The sequence below is a fragment of the Oncorhynchus clarkii genome, chromosome 32 (genome assembly GCF_045791955.1).
Source record: "Oncorhynchus clarkii lewisi isolate Uvic-CL-2024 chromosome 32, UVic_Ocla_1.0, whole genome shotgun sequence".
Classification (NCBI taxonomy): Eukaryota; Metazoa; Chordata; class Actinopteri; order Salmoniformes; family Salmonidae; genus Oncorhynchus; species Oncorhynchus clarkii.
The window spans coordinates 17,735,503-17,752,265 of record NC_092178.1 but is presented as its reverse complement, the minus strand read 5'-3'; the positions used below and the strand labels follow the sequence as shown (position 1 = coordinate 17,752,265).

Below are 16,763 nucleotides of genomic sequence, written 5' to 3'. Positions count from 1 at the left end.
ATGAGGATATTTTGGCAACTGGGTTAAGTTATTCATTGCTCTTTTATACTGTATTCCCTCTGATCTGATGGCTTGCTTACTCTTCACTTTGCACTAGTCCTCATTAAATATCCCATGCTGTCCCACTTTCGGACATTGTGCTGATCCAATTTAGGGATCTCTTCAGCTAGAATTATCTTGTTTTGACCACCTTGCAAAGCACCATGGGAGGCCAGGGCTTATGCAGAGTAGTAAGTACCAGGGGTATAAAACACAACCCTCAGACAAGTTCCCTCATAAAGACCTTTACAGAAGCTTACCTTCAATTGGATCTATAGCTCAGAGCACTACCTCCGTTTACTACTCAGTACAGGTGACCAAAAGCCACTAGAAAACATGGTTCTTGAGGGGGATTCGGACATGGAGAGTGTTGTTGCTGAGATTGAATCCTCTGTAAGTACTGTTGGGTCTCTGTCTCTTATGGAGTAGTTGATGGTGTGCTTTTATAGGCCGCCTTGGGCTTGTTTACCTTTATCTTTTCTTCTGTACTATTGTGGGATTGAAGTAAACAATCTGATTGTGAAAAACATGGTGGACTGAAAGTTCTTTGGAAGTAATACGCATCAGTCAGAAATCATGTGGAATTGAATCCTATTGTTGGTCATTGTTAAAACATTATTGCCAGATGCTCTGGTTGATGACTCCTTGAGAAACAGAATGTACTGAAGATACTGAATGCAGAAAGGCTAACTGCTTGAGCCTTTACATTTTGTTTCACTGAAAGTTGGATACATTTGTTTTCAATGGAACTTTCTGATGAAGCCTTTACATTTTGGTAATTGATCATGTTTTTATTATTTAACTAGGCAAGTCAGTTAAGATCAAATTCTTATTTACAATGACGGCCTAACGGAGAACTGTGGGTTAACTGCCTTGTTCAGGGGCAAGACTAACAGATTTTTACCTTGTCAGCTCAGGGATTTGATCCAGAAACCTTTTGGTTACTGGCCCAACGCTCTAACCACTAGGCTACCTGCTGCCCATTATTCAGAGTGAACTTTAAGTCTGTTTGGATGTATTCTGTTTGCAATGTGTTGTGTTGGAGAAAATACATGCAGCCCAAGTTAAAAACCATTGATTCTGAAGGGCAATTTTTTGTTGTTGTAGTTATGTTTGAATATTTAATATAGTGCTGTGGTACCCCTATTTGCTAACTGTGGTTTATTCCATCTTTAGGAGCACGATGTAGAGACTCCCCATGGAAGGATCCACTGCACCATGAAGGGGATACCCAAAGGAGACCGGCCCGTCATCCTCACCTTCCATGACATTGGACTGAACCGTAAGCCCCATTTGCTTCATTCATCCCATCCTAGCTAATGGATTTGATGTCACCCCTCAATGTAAGACTAATGTCCCCATGCACTTTGGTATTGTTACGTTTAAGAATAAGAACGTCTATTCGTTGACTATAACGGCTAGTCAACATCATGAAAAGTGAATTTACTTCATTTGTAAAAGATAATTGATTCTCAATGACTTACCTGGCTGAATAAAGATGAACATTTAAATAAATAGATACATTTGAAAGTTGAGAAGAAGCACACAATGGCCACCGTGATAGACATTTGACATCCACAAATCATGTGAGATCCAGCCTCATCACTAACATCCTGTACTGGATCTCCATGTTTCAGACAAGACGTGCTTTGACTCCATGTTCCAGCATGAGGACATGCAGGAGATCATGCAGCACTTTGCTGTGTGCCACGTCGATGCCCCTGGGCAGCACGAGGGGGCCAACACTTTCTCTACTGGGTGAGCCCAGTCGCCTAGCCTTATCTTATATGTTGTTGATTGGATAGGACAGATGTAAAGAGGAAAGAAGGAGGAGAGTGGGTTGAAATGGCACTGGGCCGTATTCAAACCCATGCTGCAGCGGTATGAGTTCTGGAGGCAGTGACTTAGACCACTTGACCACCCTAGACCTCGCCGCCTTTGCACCAAATGTAGGCCAGCCTGTTCGTCTGTCACCCTTTGACCTCTGTACTGTAGCATCTAGATCTGTTGTGGCCCATTTACACAGATCTCTTGATAAATCATTTGCATGTTAGGTGAATATAGTTTTTTACCTGATTGCTCTGGTGCTTCGTTTTTATGATCGTCTGCATCTTGAGTCCAGATCCCCATTGATCTGAATAGGAGAGATGATCCAAGTAAAGAAAGGATATGAGAAAGCAGTATGAGGCTGTTGATGGAATAGAGATATGGAGGGCAGTGATAAGAAGCATTGTAAAGTGTTGATAATGGAAGTACTTTAACCCTGACGGTTGTTGTTTTGTCTCCAGGTACGAGTACCCCTCCATGGATCAGCTGTCTGAGTCCCTCCCCCTGGTCCTCAAGCATTTTGGGTAAGTCCAAACAAGGACTTTATAAGATTTAGAAATGTATCCAATATTTTCATTATGAAATATATTTCTCCTCATACATTTGAACCCCAGTCCATAGGGCTCAAATGCTGACCAGACCGCTCATGCGCATGTTGCTTTTGTCCACCCACACCAGATGCGATCAGGACACGTAGCTTGAAATATCAAAATGAACTCTGAACCAACTATATTAGTTTGGGGACAGGTTGAAAAGCATAAAAAATTTATGGCAATTTAGCTTGCTGTTACTAGCTAATTTGTCCTGGGATATAATCATTGGGTTGTTATTTGACCTGAAATGCACAAGGTCCTCTAATCCGACAATTAATCCACACATAAAAGGGTAAACCGAGTTTGTTTCTAATCTCCCCTCCTTCAGGCTTCTTCTTCTTTGGACTTTATATGGTGGTTGGCAACCAACTTTAAGGTGCATTACCACCACCAACTGGGGTGTGGACCTTCATCTTTCATTCACCCACGTGGGTATATGCTCCTAAAAACCAATGAGGAGATGGGAGAGGCAGGACTTGCAGTGCGTCAAGGTTCACAAGTAGAACCAAGTTCTATTTTAGTGCTTGGCTACGCAGACGCTCGCTGACGCGCTTGAGCAGTGTGGGTGCAATGATTGAATAACATGTATGTGTCAATTTGTTTTGCAACGCTTGCACACGCGACACAAGCGGTGTGGTCAGCAAGTCATGCTACTTACCGTTCAGGATCTATTTTCATAGTGTCTCAGATTAGAAGTGCTGTTTTGCCTTCTAGATCATAATGAAGAGAACTCCTATTTTGAGATGCTTTATGAATAAAGACTATGATGCCTTAGACCCTCATCCATTGGCTCAAAGAATTCTGATGATATTCTGTTTGTTTGTTAACCACAGCCTGAAAAGCATCATTGGAATAGCCGTCGGAGCTGGAGCCTACATCCTGGCGAGATTCGCTGTGAGTTTGACGCCCTCCTCCCTTCCCCTTTCAATTACGCTTAAATTTGGTTCATTATGAAGAGTTTTAATCAAACCGGGATTAGAAGTTATAGTAGATTAATGTTCCCAGTGATGCTGTGCTCATTTTGGGTGTACAGTCCTGTTTATTGCTTTAGCCTGCTGCTGAGAGTCTGGAAATGTTGTAGACTGGCTCCGTACCAAAACACCCGGCCCTGTAGGGACTCCGTCTCAATATGCTGAAACCCAGATGATGGAGGGATACGAATATTTTAACTCCTAACTGACGAAATGTTGATGTTTCAATGAGTATAGTGAATGAAATGGACCCCTATGAGGTTTCAATGAGCACTGTTTGTATAGTTTCACCATTACGAAGTCATTGACCAAATGTTTGTTTCTGTTTTTAGCTGGACTACCCAGCAATGGTGGAAGGCCTGGTTCTGGTTAACATCAACCACTGTGCTGAGGGGTGGATGGACTGGGCTGCAAACAAGGTACTAAACAGGACCATCTCCACACAACCACAGATCCACAACAATCCATCAACTTTATTGATTTATAAAGCCCTTTTTAGATTGTCAACATTGTCACGTAGCTTGTTTATACAGTATTAAAGTAGCTATGTATATGATTGCTATTTGACCCATGAAAAAATATATACAAATCATCTTTTCCATCTCTTTTCAGGTCACTGCTTTGCCCGAAATGCTCATCGGCCATCTCTTCGGAAAGGTGAGCAGTGGGCACCAAAATAGACAGCGATTGAAACTGCAAATCACATCAGCATAATCCCATTGAATCTATTCCAATTATGGGCCACATGGATATAGGACAGTTCGTGGCAGGCTTACATGTTGCAGTACTGTCACTAGGTCACAGAGTCTGAGTAGGTGTTTATTTCTGTCTCTGTAGGAGGAAATATCCAACAACCATGACCTTATCGCCACCTACCGCCATCACATCATGAACGACATGAACCAGTACAACCTGCACCACTTTGTCAAAGCTTACAACAGGTAAATACACTGGGCTCCTGCAGAGAATAATCATAAAAATGCCATCCATGAGTTCATCCGACTATGGGGAAGTAGATAAAGGGCTTCATTGCCAAAATCCCAAAGTATCCCTTTTAATCAAGTCTTACAACATGTAAATACACTAGACTCCTCACTGCGGAGAATAACACAGATTACCATGAACATCCTTTGACCCCACATAAATATGTATATATTTAATATACATAATCACATTTTACAGAGGACGCCTGTATATTCATTGTAGAAATATACTGTATCTTATCTATGTATTTCTAATATTTCAATATATGTTATTACATATCTATAATAGATAAACATATAAATGTAATATTATATTTGTAAAATGTCAGTATGTTCAGTTTGGGCCTCACTGATATCCCACCTTTTTCCCTTTCAGCCGGCGGGATCTGGAGATTGAGAGGCCCATTCCTGGTGGGAAAGTCTCCGTCAGAACCCTGAAGTGAGTTCCAAACCTTCAGACTTTTTGGCATACCTCAATCATCCCACATGGCATATTGCTAGAGCCATGAGTTTTCCCTGACCTAGAAACTCTGGGCCCTAGTTATAGCCTGATCTGCTGGTTACTCGGTCCGGGAAAAACTCCTGGCTCTGTAGTACTATGACCACAGATGGATATAATGACAAGATGCTAGTCTCCGCCCTAACAATGGGATTCGTTGACCAAAGAGCGGAACGGCGGGCTGTTAAGCTCCTTCCTGTTCCTCTCTTCGGATTGGTGGATACATCTCGTTATTTGAATACTTTCTTGAATATTCGATGATGGGTGTTGACATCAATAGCCTGTATTCAATGGAGAGTGAGATGCTATGCTAGCCTCATGAATATGCATAGACCGTCAACAGGGACAACTCCGATATAAAGTGTTTTTTCTCAAAGTTGCCGGGATGTCACATGCATCACACTTATATCAGTACAGTCGTCACAACCTAAGCATTACCAAACTTCTATTAAATAAAATAAGGCTTGCGTATTAAAATAGCAATAAAATATTTTTTGCTCTCAGGTGTCCTTCTTTGTTGGTGGTAGGAGACAGCTCTCCGGCTGTTGACGCTGTGGTAAGTCAAAATACACACTGTAATCCTAACGGCCATAAACAAATCATTAACATTAATACCTCTGGTCTTTAGTCCCTAGGTTCCTCAGAACATGTGTTGTCCTTTCATCTAAGTCAGGGCTCTCCATCCCTGTTCCAGGAGGGCTACCGCCCTGTAGGTTTTCGCTCCAACCCTAATCTAGCGCACCTAGCCTGAATCAGGTTAGTTAAAACTGGGGTTGGAGTGAAAACCTACTGGAGGGTAGCTGTCCTGTAACAGGGTAAGAAGATATTATCAAAGGTTAAAACTTTTAGGATTTAAACATGGGACAAAAAAGGGAAAGAAATCATACACCACAAAACCTATTCTAGCAATAAAATATTACTCCACCAGTTACCTATTTATTTCTCTACTAGGGTAAATATTTAGTCCCTAAATTAGACTCTGTACTGTGCATCTACAGGTAGAGTGCAATACTAAGCTGGACCCGACAAAGACCACACTGCTCAAGGTGAGTGGCCCCCTACAATCTACCTCCTGCTAATAATAGGTCATAATATTTGCTAGGCAGTCTGACGAGCTTCCAGGAGCTCAGCAACTACCTGGTGACTGATTTACTAGCGCTGCCTTGAACCCCTGAGACCGCAGGTTGAGGCTATGCTGCTGTACCCAGCCTCCAGGGTCTGTTCATTAGGCACATAATGGAAAACGTTTTGCAATGGAAAATTTGAGGTTCTTATTGGACCAAGTCCAGATTGTGCCCTCCTTGTTTGAGTTTGTTTACCTCTGTTTTGTTCCTGATAAACATGACTCAGGTCACAATCCTTCCTGTCTGGCCTACCTATGATGTGCACGCCCCTGGCTGTGACCTAATGCGTTCTGTAAAACTCTGAAATGGGCACGTTTTACAGACGCCAAACTGTTAACTGTCCAGAGGCTGATGGAAAACACTTGTTTCACATTGAGGAAGTGTTAGATGGGAGGTTGTTTTGTGTAATGGGGGGTGACTAATGTCGTACCGCTGCGTACCTGATACCTTAACTCTGCCCTCTTGAATGACGTGTTTATTTTTTTCCAGATGGCGGATTGCGGAGGCCTGCCCATGGTTGACCAGGTGCGTTTCTAATTTGTTAACATGCTCATGCAGGTGAGGTGGGGTGGCAAAGGGATAATCATTAGGGGGGTAATACAACGGAAGCTTGACTTAAGAGCATTAGTGACAGTAGCAATGAGGCACATACGTCAGGTCTGGAGAGCTAATACCCAGCTCAGTCAGCACCTGCTGCTACAACAGCTGTCATACATATGCCTCTCATTATCACAGTTTGTAGGATAGGACATGAATCTGTCTGTTATGTCATTATGTGGATAATACCAGGGAAACAAGTTGCTAACTTTCTCCTTTGCTCACCCAACAGCCTGCAAAGCTGACAGAGGCCTTCAAGTACTTCATTCAGGGAATGGGCTACAGTAAGTACACACTCCAACATACACTCTCTGTGTAACCAACGCTGACCAGTAATTATATTAACACAAGTATTTAATTAACTATGTAGAAACATAAAAGTCTGGTTACTGTTTGCAAAATAAATGTGGGTGTTCACGTCAACCTGTAAGGAGTTTGCCTGCCACCTGGTGGGTGAGATTAGTAACTGCACCTTCAGATTAAAAACTTTAAAAATATTTTAAAAAATTCCTGTTAAGTATTTCACCTTTATTTAACCAGGTAAGCAAGTTGTGAACAAGTTCTCATTTACAATTGCGACCTGGCCAAGATAAAGCAAAGCAGTTCGACACATACAACGACACAGTTACACATGGAGTAAAACATACATAGTCAATAATACAGTAGAAACAAGTCTATATACGATGTGAGCAAATGAGGTGAGATAAGGGAGGTAAAGGCAAAAAAAGGCCATGGTGGCAAAGTAAATACAATATAGCAAGTAAAACACTGGAATGGTAGATTTGCAGTGCAAAGTAGAAATACAAATAATGGGGATGCCAGTTAACCTGTTCTATAATGATTATGAAATATAAATATGAAATATAGTGCCCACATTCAGAATTCAGTTGACCATGAACACAGTGTGAATGGATCTTTAACCTTGTCTCCTCTTTCCTCAGTGCCCGCCGCCAGCATGACCAGACTGGTCCGCTCTCGCACTGCATCCGGCTCCAGCATCCACTCCATGGATGGCAACAGGAGCCGGTCTCACACTAACGAGGGAAACAGGAGCCGGTCACACACCAACGAGAAGCGTGGCCGCTCCCACACGGACAGTATGGAAGGCACAGCAAACAGCAGCACTGCGCTCAAGTCCACCGAAGTGTCCTGCTAGATGACCCTTACATGACACTCAACCTTTAACCTCTGCACCCTGGTTCCTGCTGCGCTGCCACTAACCACACCTACAAACACACATACACAACTAGAGAATGTCTCTATGCCAAAGAGTTATGCGAAGAGGTTGTGTGTGTAAGGCTATGCAAGCATATACTACTGCATTATGAAGGAAATTCCTTAGAGGGAAAAACGTATTCTGAAATAAACAGATCCCTTCCCATCTGCCGCGTCAGGTGGAATATCTAGTTGTTAGTGGCAACGCAGCAGAGTGACACGGCGCAACGGAGAATGTGGGAGAAAGCTGTGGCTGCAGAACCAGTACTTAGTACAGCAGTTTGTCATCAAGGCAGTTTTTTGTTTTTTTGTCTATAGTTCTTTATTACATATGACACAGCTTTCTCAAATGTGTACCTGACTATAAATGACTTTCTAATTGTTCATCGTTAACTTTTCAATGTTCTGATTCATGTGCCGTGGGATACAGGAGAGAAGTGGCGTAAGAATAGGTAGGCAAGTGGATCAAAAATAAATATATATGCAGTCTTTTTTATCTTCTCAAATTGCTATTAGTCTTTGAAACTTTGGAAAGGAGGGAATTGAAAAGTATCATGTACATACAACACATTCCTGTAATGATTCCTCTCTTTTAGGACGTCTGTTTCGTCTGGAGTTAACGTTCTTCTGGATCTATTGTAGAACATTTCATGAGGTTATCCTTTCATTAATCAAACAATCACATACTGTTGCTTTATTAACAGATCATGGCTTCAGGCACAATTGTTCTTTTGGATATTTCTTCTTGTGTAAATGGTTATTTCTATGCAATCCCGGCAAACAAAGATAATGTGCCATGGAAACCCTCTGACTTATTAAGGCTCCTTTGTTGTGATGGATTTGAGAAAGTCAAGCCGATCCACATGATGTGATATGAAGATCCGAGTTAGCCATAGAGCTTCTCAAAAACCCTCTCCCACTCTTACGTGCACTACAGCAACACTTGCCGGCTATGTAGAACACCGGCCGACATCGCATAACTGCCTAATGCTGTAGATGAGAAGCATTAAATATAGCATAACAATTTGTATTTATTAAAAACCTATAACTTTTTGTTTTGGTGTTGTCGTCATTTTGAATGATTGTAAGATCAAATGATACCACAGTTCCACAGGATCTTTAACCATATATATAGCACATGCATTCTATAGTAGCATCTCACTTCATCTCGTACTCATTGTTCAATTCAGAGCCACGCGATCAAATCAATCTTAACATGAGTATGAACGAGATTTCATGACTTGAACTTGTTACTGTGAATATAAAAATACCAGTATGACAATTTGTTCAATCATTTAGTATTCAAAATGTACTTCAATAAATAACTAAAATATTTCACACACTTGGTTTACTTGTAAGTCAATAAACTATTTCCGAAAGCAACCATATACAAGCTTAAAACAAACAAAAAACATTGATTTACACATTTTTCCAATAGGAAAAAAAGCAAAAGAAAGATCCCCTTGTAAGAAAAAATGCTTTGTCTGGAATTCAATCCAATGGATGATCTAGAGACTGAATACCATCTCTGTGAATGCTGGGGAAATTGCCTTTAAAAGGAGGACTGTCTGCTGTATGGAGCGTTGTTCTAAAACGTGCCTTAGAGGCAGGTATTCAATCTATGTATAAAATAAATTCACATATAACAGAGTTTCTGAAAGTCTGAAAAACCAAAAAACATTGAGAAAAGGAAAAGTAGGTGAAAATAGGGGTAGATGGAGGCTTAGGCCTAGGTTCAATTAGATCAGGCATTAACCAGCGATAGCAGACACCTGCATAGTGGATGTTTCAGAGGTCGAAATTCAAATCGGTGAGCAGCTACACATGCGACCATTATCACAAATCCACACCCGCCACACTCCTGTTAGAAGTTCAGAAGGAGAAAGTGTAGGCTATATAGAAATAATGACGCTCAAATTTAAAATCATTAAACTAAATAATACGCATTTCTATCATCATAATGGAGGTGTACATTCCTGTGGCTGTTCATGTGCCTCCGTGCAGCCGATGGCAATGTCCGATTTAGGTATAATACCGGGAGCCACTTGTTGACAGCTCTAAAGCAGTTCCACCTCTAACACCATCAAAACAACTGCTCTGCGGATGTTGGCTAAGCAGATCTGATTGAATAGAGCCCATAATAAGAGCATGGCTTATTATTGAAATGTCTCAGTTCACGATCTCAGGGTAGCCATAGTAATTCTCCAGCTCGGCAAAGATGTCATTGGGGTTCTTGCAGCTGAGGTTACAGAAGCAGGCGTTGATCCACATGACTTGCCAGGTGAACACAGCACCGTTGGGACACATAAACTCCACATCGATGGTCTTGGACTTGTAGGGAATGCAGCAGCGATGGTCCGTGGCCACGCAGACCCCACAGTATTTAGGCCTGTAAGACTTCTTACTGACACAGCCTGAGATGGTAAAGTTTTTTGGCTGCTCTTCTCTGTAGATGTTCATACAATTCTTCCCTGGCTGAGAGATAAGAGAGGTATTTTTTGCAATGTGAACTCTTCAATATAGATATCATAACAAACAAACATTAGACCTCTTTGCAATGCGTACATGTATGCATGGATATGTGTCCGTGCCCATATATGTGGGTAAACGTGTATGCATACACATACTCTGTACATGTACCTTGATGTGCTTGGTGATGTCCACCTCACAGGGCCGTATGTTGCAGAGGCGGGACTCTTTTACCATCTCACACCTGTCGTTAGCATTAGAGACACGCAGAGACAGACCTCGACCACAAGTCTTAGAGCAGATACTCCAGGAGGTTGTCTGGATCACACAGTTCCTGCTCTGGCCCTTCGCCTCAACAGGAAGAGCTATGTCAACAGAGACAGGCAGAGAGGAAGTGTGTGAGTGAGAGAGAGAGAGAGAGAGAGAGAGAGAGAGAGAGAGAGAGAAAGTGTGTGAGTGAGTGAGCAAGTGAAAGAGAGACTACAATTTAATATGGGCAGTGACAGAAGTGCTTTTTAGACATTATTCATCAAAACTGGACCTAATACACCACATGACCAAAAGTATGCGAATACCTGCTCGTCGAACCTCTCATTCCAAAATCATGGGCATTAATACGGAGTTGGTCCTCCCTTTGCTGCTATAACAGCCTCTACTCTTCTGGGAAGGCATTCCACTAGATGTTGGAACATCCACTAGATGTTGGACTAGATGTTGTTGGACTAGATCCACTAGATGTTGGACTTGATTCCATTCAGCCACAAGAGCATTAGTGATGTCTGGCACTGATTTTGGGCAATTAGGCCTGGCTCGCAGTTGGCGCTCCAATTCATCCCAAAGGTGTTCGATGAGGTTGAGGTCAGGGCTCTGCGCAGGCCTGTCAAGTTCTTCCACACCGATCTCGACAAACCATTTCTGTATGGACCTCGCTTTGTGCACAAAAGATTTTGCGCTGACGCTGCTTGCAGAAGCAGTTTGGAACTAGTTAGTGAGTGTTGCAACCAAGGACAGATGATTTTTACGCGCTTCAGCACTCAGCGGTCCCGTTCTGTGCGCTTGTGTGGCCTACCACTTAGCGGCTGAGCCATTGTTGCTCCTAGACGTTTCCACTTCACAATAACAGCAGTTACAGTTGACCGGTGCAGCTCTAGCAGGGCAGAAATGTGACGAATTGACTTGTTGGAAAGGTCACTGAGCTCTTCAGTAAGGCTATTCTACTGTCAATGTTTGTTTATGGAAATTGCATGGCTGTGTGCTCGACTTTATACACCTGTCAGCTCTTCAGGGACAGGGTTGGAGTTAACCTACCGGACGGTAGCTCTCCAGGAACAGGGTTGGAGTTAACCTACCGGACGGTAGCTCTCTGGGAACAGAGGTGAAGTTAACCTATAGGACGGTAGCTCTCTGGGAACAGGGTTTGAGTTAACCTATAAGACGGTAGCTCTCTAGGAACAGGGTTGGAGTTAACCTATAGGACGGTAGTTCTCTGGGAACAGGGTTTGAGTTAACCTATAGGACAGTAGCTCTCTGGGAACAGGGTTGGAGTTAACCTATAGGACGGTAGCTCTCTGGGAACAGGGTTTGAGTTAACCTATAGGACGGTAGCTCTCTGGGAACAGGGTTTGAGCTAACCTATAGGACGGTAGCTCTCTGGGAACAGGGTTGGAGTTAACCTATAGGACGGTAGCTCTCTGGGAACAGGGTTGGAGTTAACCTATAGGACGGTACTATGAAGCAATGTCCTAAAACTATTTTGCTTCACAGTTCTCAAAGAATTGCTCAATATTACCATGGTTATTAGTGTTACAAGATTCTCAATACACGAGACTCTATCCATGTAATGACTGGAATGGAATGGTATTGAACACATGGACTATTTCTCCATCACTAATGGTAACAATGTGTTTGAAACGGTTCCATTTATTCCATTCCAGCCATTACAATGAGCCTGTACTCCTATTTGAAATGACACCAGCCACCACTGATTAATTGATTGACTGACTGACTGACTGATTGATTGCTTGATCAATTGTTTGATTGATTGATGGATCTGTGTCCTACCTTCCACTGCATGTCTTGGAGCAGTCTTCCTCCCCTTCTTGGGCTCGTCACAGATCCACTGTTCACAGCAGCGTCCTGGGATCTTGACCCTCCTTGAGTTCTGGCACCACACCCGGGGGGGCTGGGAGTCCGTACACAGGGACACGCACCCGATAGCCCCGTTCACACACAGACACTGGTATTTACAGCTGGGTTTGAAGCTCTGCCCATTCCGGTAGATCACACCGTCATGCTCGCAGCCCACGCCAACCATATCTGGCAAAGAAGGTCAGGACAGCAGTCTTACATCACAGAGAGATACACAGTGAATAAGGTAATGATAACAATGTAATGTAGCAGACAATGTTTTTAGTGTTATCTGAACAAAAACAAACATGTCATGACATTGGGTAATATGATTGTGAAACCTATCTTTTGGTATTTTTTTTCATTAGTCCACTGCTGATACAGTCCCAAAATGTTTTGTATATCAGCAATCAGGTTTTCAAGATATAGGACTTGCAAGAAGCATATTGTAACTTGCCACATCATCATGATAATGTGGCAAGTTACAATTTGATATATCTTGAAAACCAGATTGCTGACATGAAAAATATGTTGGGACTGTATCAGCACTGAACTAATGAAACAAATACCAAAATATAGTTTTTGAGTGGATTATTCCTTTAATCATGACATGTCTTTAGTAGCTTAGAGTATGTGTGGTAAATGACACTTACATGCACACACTCCTTTTTCGTACCTAGGCTTGTCTGAGCTGTAATCGCAGTACAATCCCTTATGGTAGTCGCAAGTGTCTGCCTCGTTGCACTCCTCCCCCACCTGCCTGGCGCAGGCCTTGCAGCAGTCACAGCCATCCATGAGCAAGCTCACCCCTGAAGGGCAGGAATGGGGGACCAGGGGGCACTCACAGGGCCAGTGGCAGTACTGGGTCCGGTTGTATGGCTCTAGGTCTGTGAATTCTGCTAGGGGCAGCATGGCAGTGGAATTCTGGGTATGGGAGTAGGCCTAGATGAGAGGGACAAGGAGGAGTTAGTGTTATGCACTTCGATATACATAATACATATTTTAGTTTTCTATGGTCAAACGCTATGACTTTTGATAACACAATAAACCACGTAAGTAGAGAACAGACATTCCTAAGGCATCAAAGATGTACAGTATGTTATCTGTGTAGGTTTCCATGTCTAGGACAATTTAAAAGCGCAATCAGTTGAGGCTGCTGAGGGGATGATGGCTCATAATAATGTCTGGAACGGAGTAGATGGAATGGCATCAAACACATGGAAACCATGTATTTGATACCGTTCCTCCCATTCCACTCCAGCCATTACCACAAGCCCGTCCTCCCCAATTAAAGTGGGACCAACCTCCTGTGAAGCACATGTACTTGTTAGCACATGGATCACCTGTATCACAATCACAACAGTTACAGGGGAATAATAGGCTGTTGCCCCAAGGATCAAAGTCGTAATTAGCTTCATGTCCTTAATCTTTTTTATTTCCAACATGTCCTATATCGGCCTAAGAACTAATAGACCCAAATCCCCTATTTGGCTAGAGAAGTGTTGCAAGTCCTGAATGTGCCTAAAGGTCTGGCTGGCCTTCTTGTTCGGATTGTACAACAACAACAAGGATGATTAACAGGGTAAGGGAGGTAAAAGAAAGAATATGAAATCAAAATGATTTCATCAATCTGACGCTGATCAGTCAAAGTACTTTTTCTTTTCCTGTCTACACAATATTCTGCCTGTAGGCCATTTTTCATAGTTTCTTTGAAAATATAAAAGTATTTTCACAGCTGACGTGACAATACAATAAAACGTGTCCAACATTTCACCCCATGAATATTGCCTGTACAAACTGTATATATTTATGCCAAGATCAGAAACCCAATTTTTGTGTGTGTGATCAAATGAAAAACACCCCTTTTTTTAAAGCACTCAAAACAGATGTGCTGTCTGAACAAGCCACTAGGAAGAGTTTTACAACCAAACAAATGGCGGTTGGTCTTGGATCCAGACTGTTTAAGTCCCTACAGAGGAAACTGGCTCGTCCGCTGGCTCAGTATTTATAAATCCAAAAATGATTCTCAGTCTTGGCCTCACATTATAAGAGCAGGACTTCCTCGTATGAGTCAGGACACAGTGTTCCATAACCCATTATTACACATGGAGTAGCCAGATCGCCTAATGGGCTACTTTAAAATGTCATATTTTGTGAACGAGACACTCTACTTTTTATGCCTAACGTCTGAGGGCCAAACTTTCATTTCTGATGTCTGAACATTCAACAAACAGATTTTTTGTAGGGAACTTTTTGGGGCTGGTTTCCCAGACACAGATTATGCCTTTTTAGTCCAGGACTAGGCTTAATCTGTGTCCAGGAAACCGTCTCAATGAAAACAATTGTAAATAATGTTGATGCTGTCATAACAGCAACCGCTGCCTCCAGTATGGGCCGACCAACAGTGCTAAATCAACTTTTCTTGGGGATTCCTATGCAGGTTACTGCAGGGTCTTTTCTGTATTAAACCTCTCTAATTACATTTCAGCCTCAACATGTTTATATTAACATCATAAAAGCCAAAGAGCTTCTGATCCAGGTGGGTTATACAGACACAATTAATCTGCAATTAATTAAATGTGAAAAAGACCCCGTAATCATGTTATTTTTGTTTTCTTAAGCTTGTTCTTGGCAGCCCATCAGTTGCCTTCACATATTTCTAATATAATTATAGTAATAAATAGTAAATCCATTGAGCGAATAGGATGTTTAATGCAGATAAATGAGATTTAATCATGGGTGTACCACAGAGCCAGTACCCAGGGGATCTGCCGCTGAAGCGTAGTCAGCAGTCATCAGGCTCAGTCATTACACAACAACATCAGAGAACATGGTTACATCCCAGATGGCACCCTATTCCCTATATAGTGCACTCTTTCGGAATAGGATGTCATTTGGGATTCAGCCAACGTGTCACTTTCATCATTAAAGGGCTTTCTGGGGGTGTTTCACAAGGTAATGAAAAAGACATGGACAACAACTGATCATGACAATAACAGTTTATCGTCTCCATGTAGCTTTTTAATCTAAAAATGAAGGGAAATTGGATGAAGAGAGTACAAAAAAGGTTCTTAAAATCCATATATATACATACTGCATAACATGAATTTGAACTGGGTTTTCTGTTGATGAGAAGCTTTGTGCTTGGCGGTTTATGTACGTGTATACAAAGCTTTATTGTTCCTTACCCCCATCATATCTAGACAGCCAAAATTGGTATTGAGATTAATGTGAATACCATCACCTGTTCAGACTTATAACCCCTTGACCTTTTGTGTGACCTTTGTGTGACCTCAAGCAGACATAAAACATCAACATCAAACGCTGTTTGGGCATCTGGGAATGAAAAAAGTGATAAATGGTTTATCAAATATCTTGATTGACTTCTAATGTGACCTTGACAATACTGCCATATAGGTCAGATAAGAAACTTGGAACTTTCTTTCCTCAGATGTGGAGTGTTCAACTGATTTGACCTCTAACCCCTGCCAAACCTGGGTGAAATCACCAATGTTGTGTCACACATGCAGTCTGTTGTCAGGTTGAGAAAGTGCAAGCTGAATGTTGAGGGTAGACCATGAGCACAACTCTGGTCAACATAGAGCATCATAGACTCTCACCTTCATCTCTTTGTGTAAGCAGTTGTTTTTTCTCTCCCAATTTGATGCAGTGTGAGTGAAAAAACTTCAGTTTGAGGCCAGACATTTTGAGACTGTTTGAGCAGTTTTAACGTGTGAAGTATTGAATTAATGAAAAACCTTTCCTAACTTGGCAGATAGGGCCACATTAAACTAGAAACATAGTATTTGACATTTGTTGATGCCATGCTATTACAGTACTGTCCAAGAAGTCCTTGAATCTGGAGTAAAATGCAAAACATGACTCCACATAACCACATGGTGGCAGTAAAGTACAACTAAAAAATGGAGGGACAACTTGTGAATGAATACACGGTGATTTTATCGGAAGCATCAATAATACTATTCTATTCTAAAGAAATCATGAATCAGATCTGGCACATCAGAAATAAATAGATTTGGTAAATAAGGCTTAAACCAAGTGTTGATAAAAAACGTATCATAATGGCACTTTCTCACCTGTTGAATCCCTGCTGCTATAAGAATCCACTTTAGCAGCCAGCTCATCACTGGTTAGGAATTGTAAATTCATTGAACCCAGAATTATTCCTTTACTAAAAACAAAATATTTCGCACTCCACAAGTCCCAGGCAATCTTCTTCTAGTTGTCATCTCCTCCGCGAGGACCACTGTCTGGGACTGGGACTGGTGATGTTATTAAAGCTCGTGCCTGCTGACGTC

General features: G+C 42.0%; 2 protein-coding genes across 3 annotated transcripts in view; one reads left to right on the top strand and one right to left on the bottom strand.

The window, feature by feature from the left end:
- LOC139392358 (protein NDRG1-like) overlaps window positions 1–8,901 on the top strand; it is a 24,687-nt gene extending 15,786 nt beyond the window's left edge. The window contains exons 1-14 of one of the 2 annotated variants that reach the window (XM_071140292.1): window positions 267–432; window positions 1,216–1,321; window positions 1,677–1,797; window positions 2,328–2,390; window positions 3,293–3,353; window positions 3,763–3,849; window positions 4,043–4,087; window positions 4,268–4,371; window positions 4,790–4,852; window positions 5,417–5,468; window positions 5,911–5,958; window positions 6,526–6,561; window positions 6,866–6,917; window positions 7,575–8,901. In XM_071140292.1, coding sequence (XP_070996393.1) covers window positions 376–432; window positions 1,216–1,321; window positions 1,677–1,797; window positions 2,328–2,390; window positions 3,293–3,353; window positions 3,763–3,849; window positions 4,043–4,087; window positions 4,268–4,371; window positions 4,790–4,852; window positions 5,417–5,468; window positions 5,911–5,958; window positions 6,526–6,561; window positions 6,866–6,917; window positions 7,575–7,789 — 1,110 coding nt within the window. In that variant the 5' untranslated portion in view covers window positions 267–375 and the 3' untranslated portion in view covers window positions 7,790–8,901. Of the gene's footprint in view, window positions 1–266; window positions 433–1,215; window positions 1,322–1,676; window positions 1,798–2,327; window positions 2,391–3,292; window positions 3,354–3,762; window positions 3,850–4,042; window positions 4,088–4,267; window positions 4,372–4,789; window positions 4,853–5,416; window positions 5,469–5,910; window positions 5,959–6,525; window positions 6,562–6,865; window positions 6,918–7,574 lie in introns of those variants that run through there. The other variant, XM_071140291.1, reaches the window with a different exon arrangement.
- On the bottom strand, window positions 7,141–16,763 carry LOC139392359 (CCN family member 4-like). The gene is made up of 5 exons (XM_071140293.1): window positions 16,542–16,763; window positions 13,098–13,386; window positions 12,379–12,633; window positions 10,489–10,682; window positions 7,141–10,323 (listed from the first exon to the last, which is right to left on the bottom strand). Exons 1-5 carry the CDS (start codon window positions 16,587–16,589, stop codon window positions 10,018–10,020), a joined length of 1,092 nt encoding a protein of 363 aa, XP_070996394.1. The 5' UTR covers window positions 16,590–16,763; the 3' UTR covers window positions 7,141–10,017.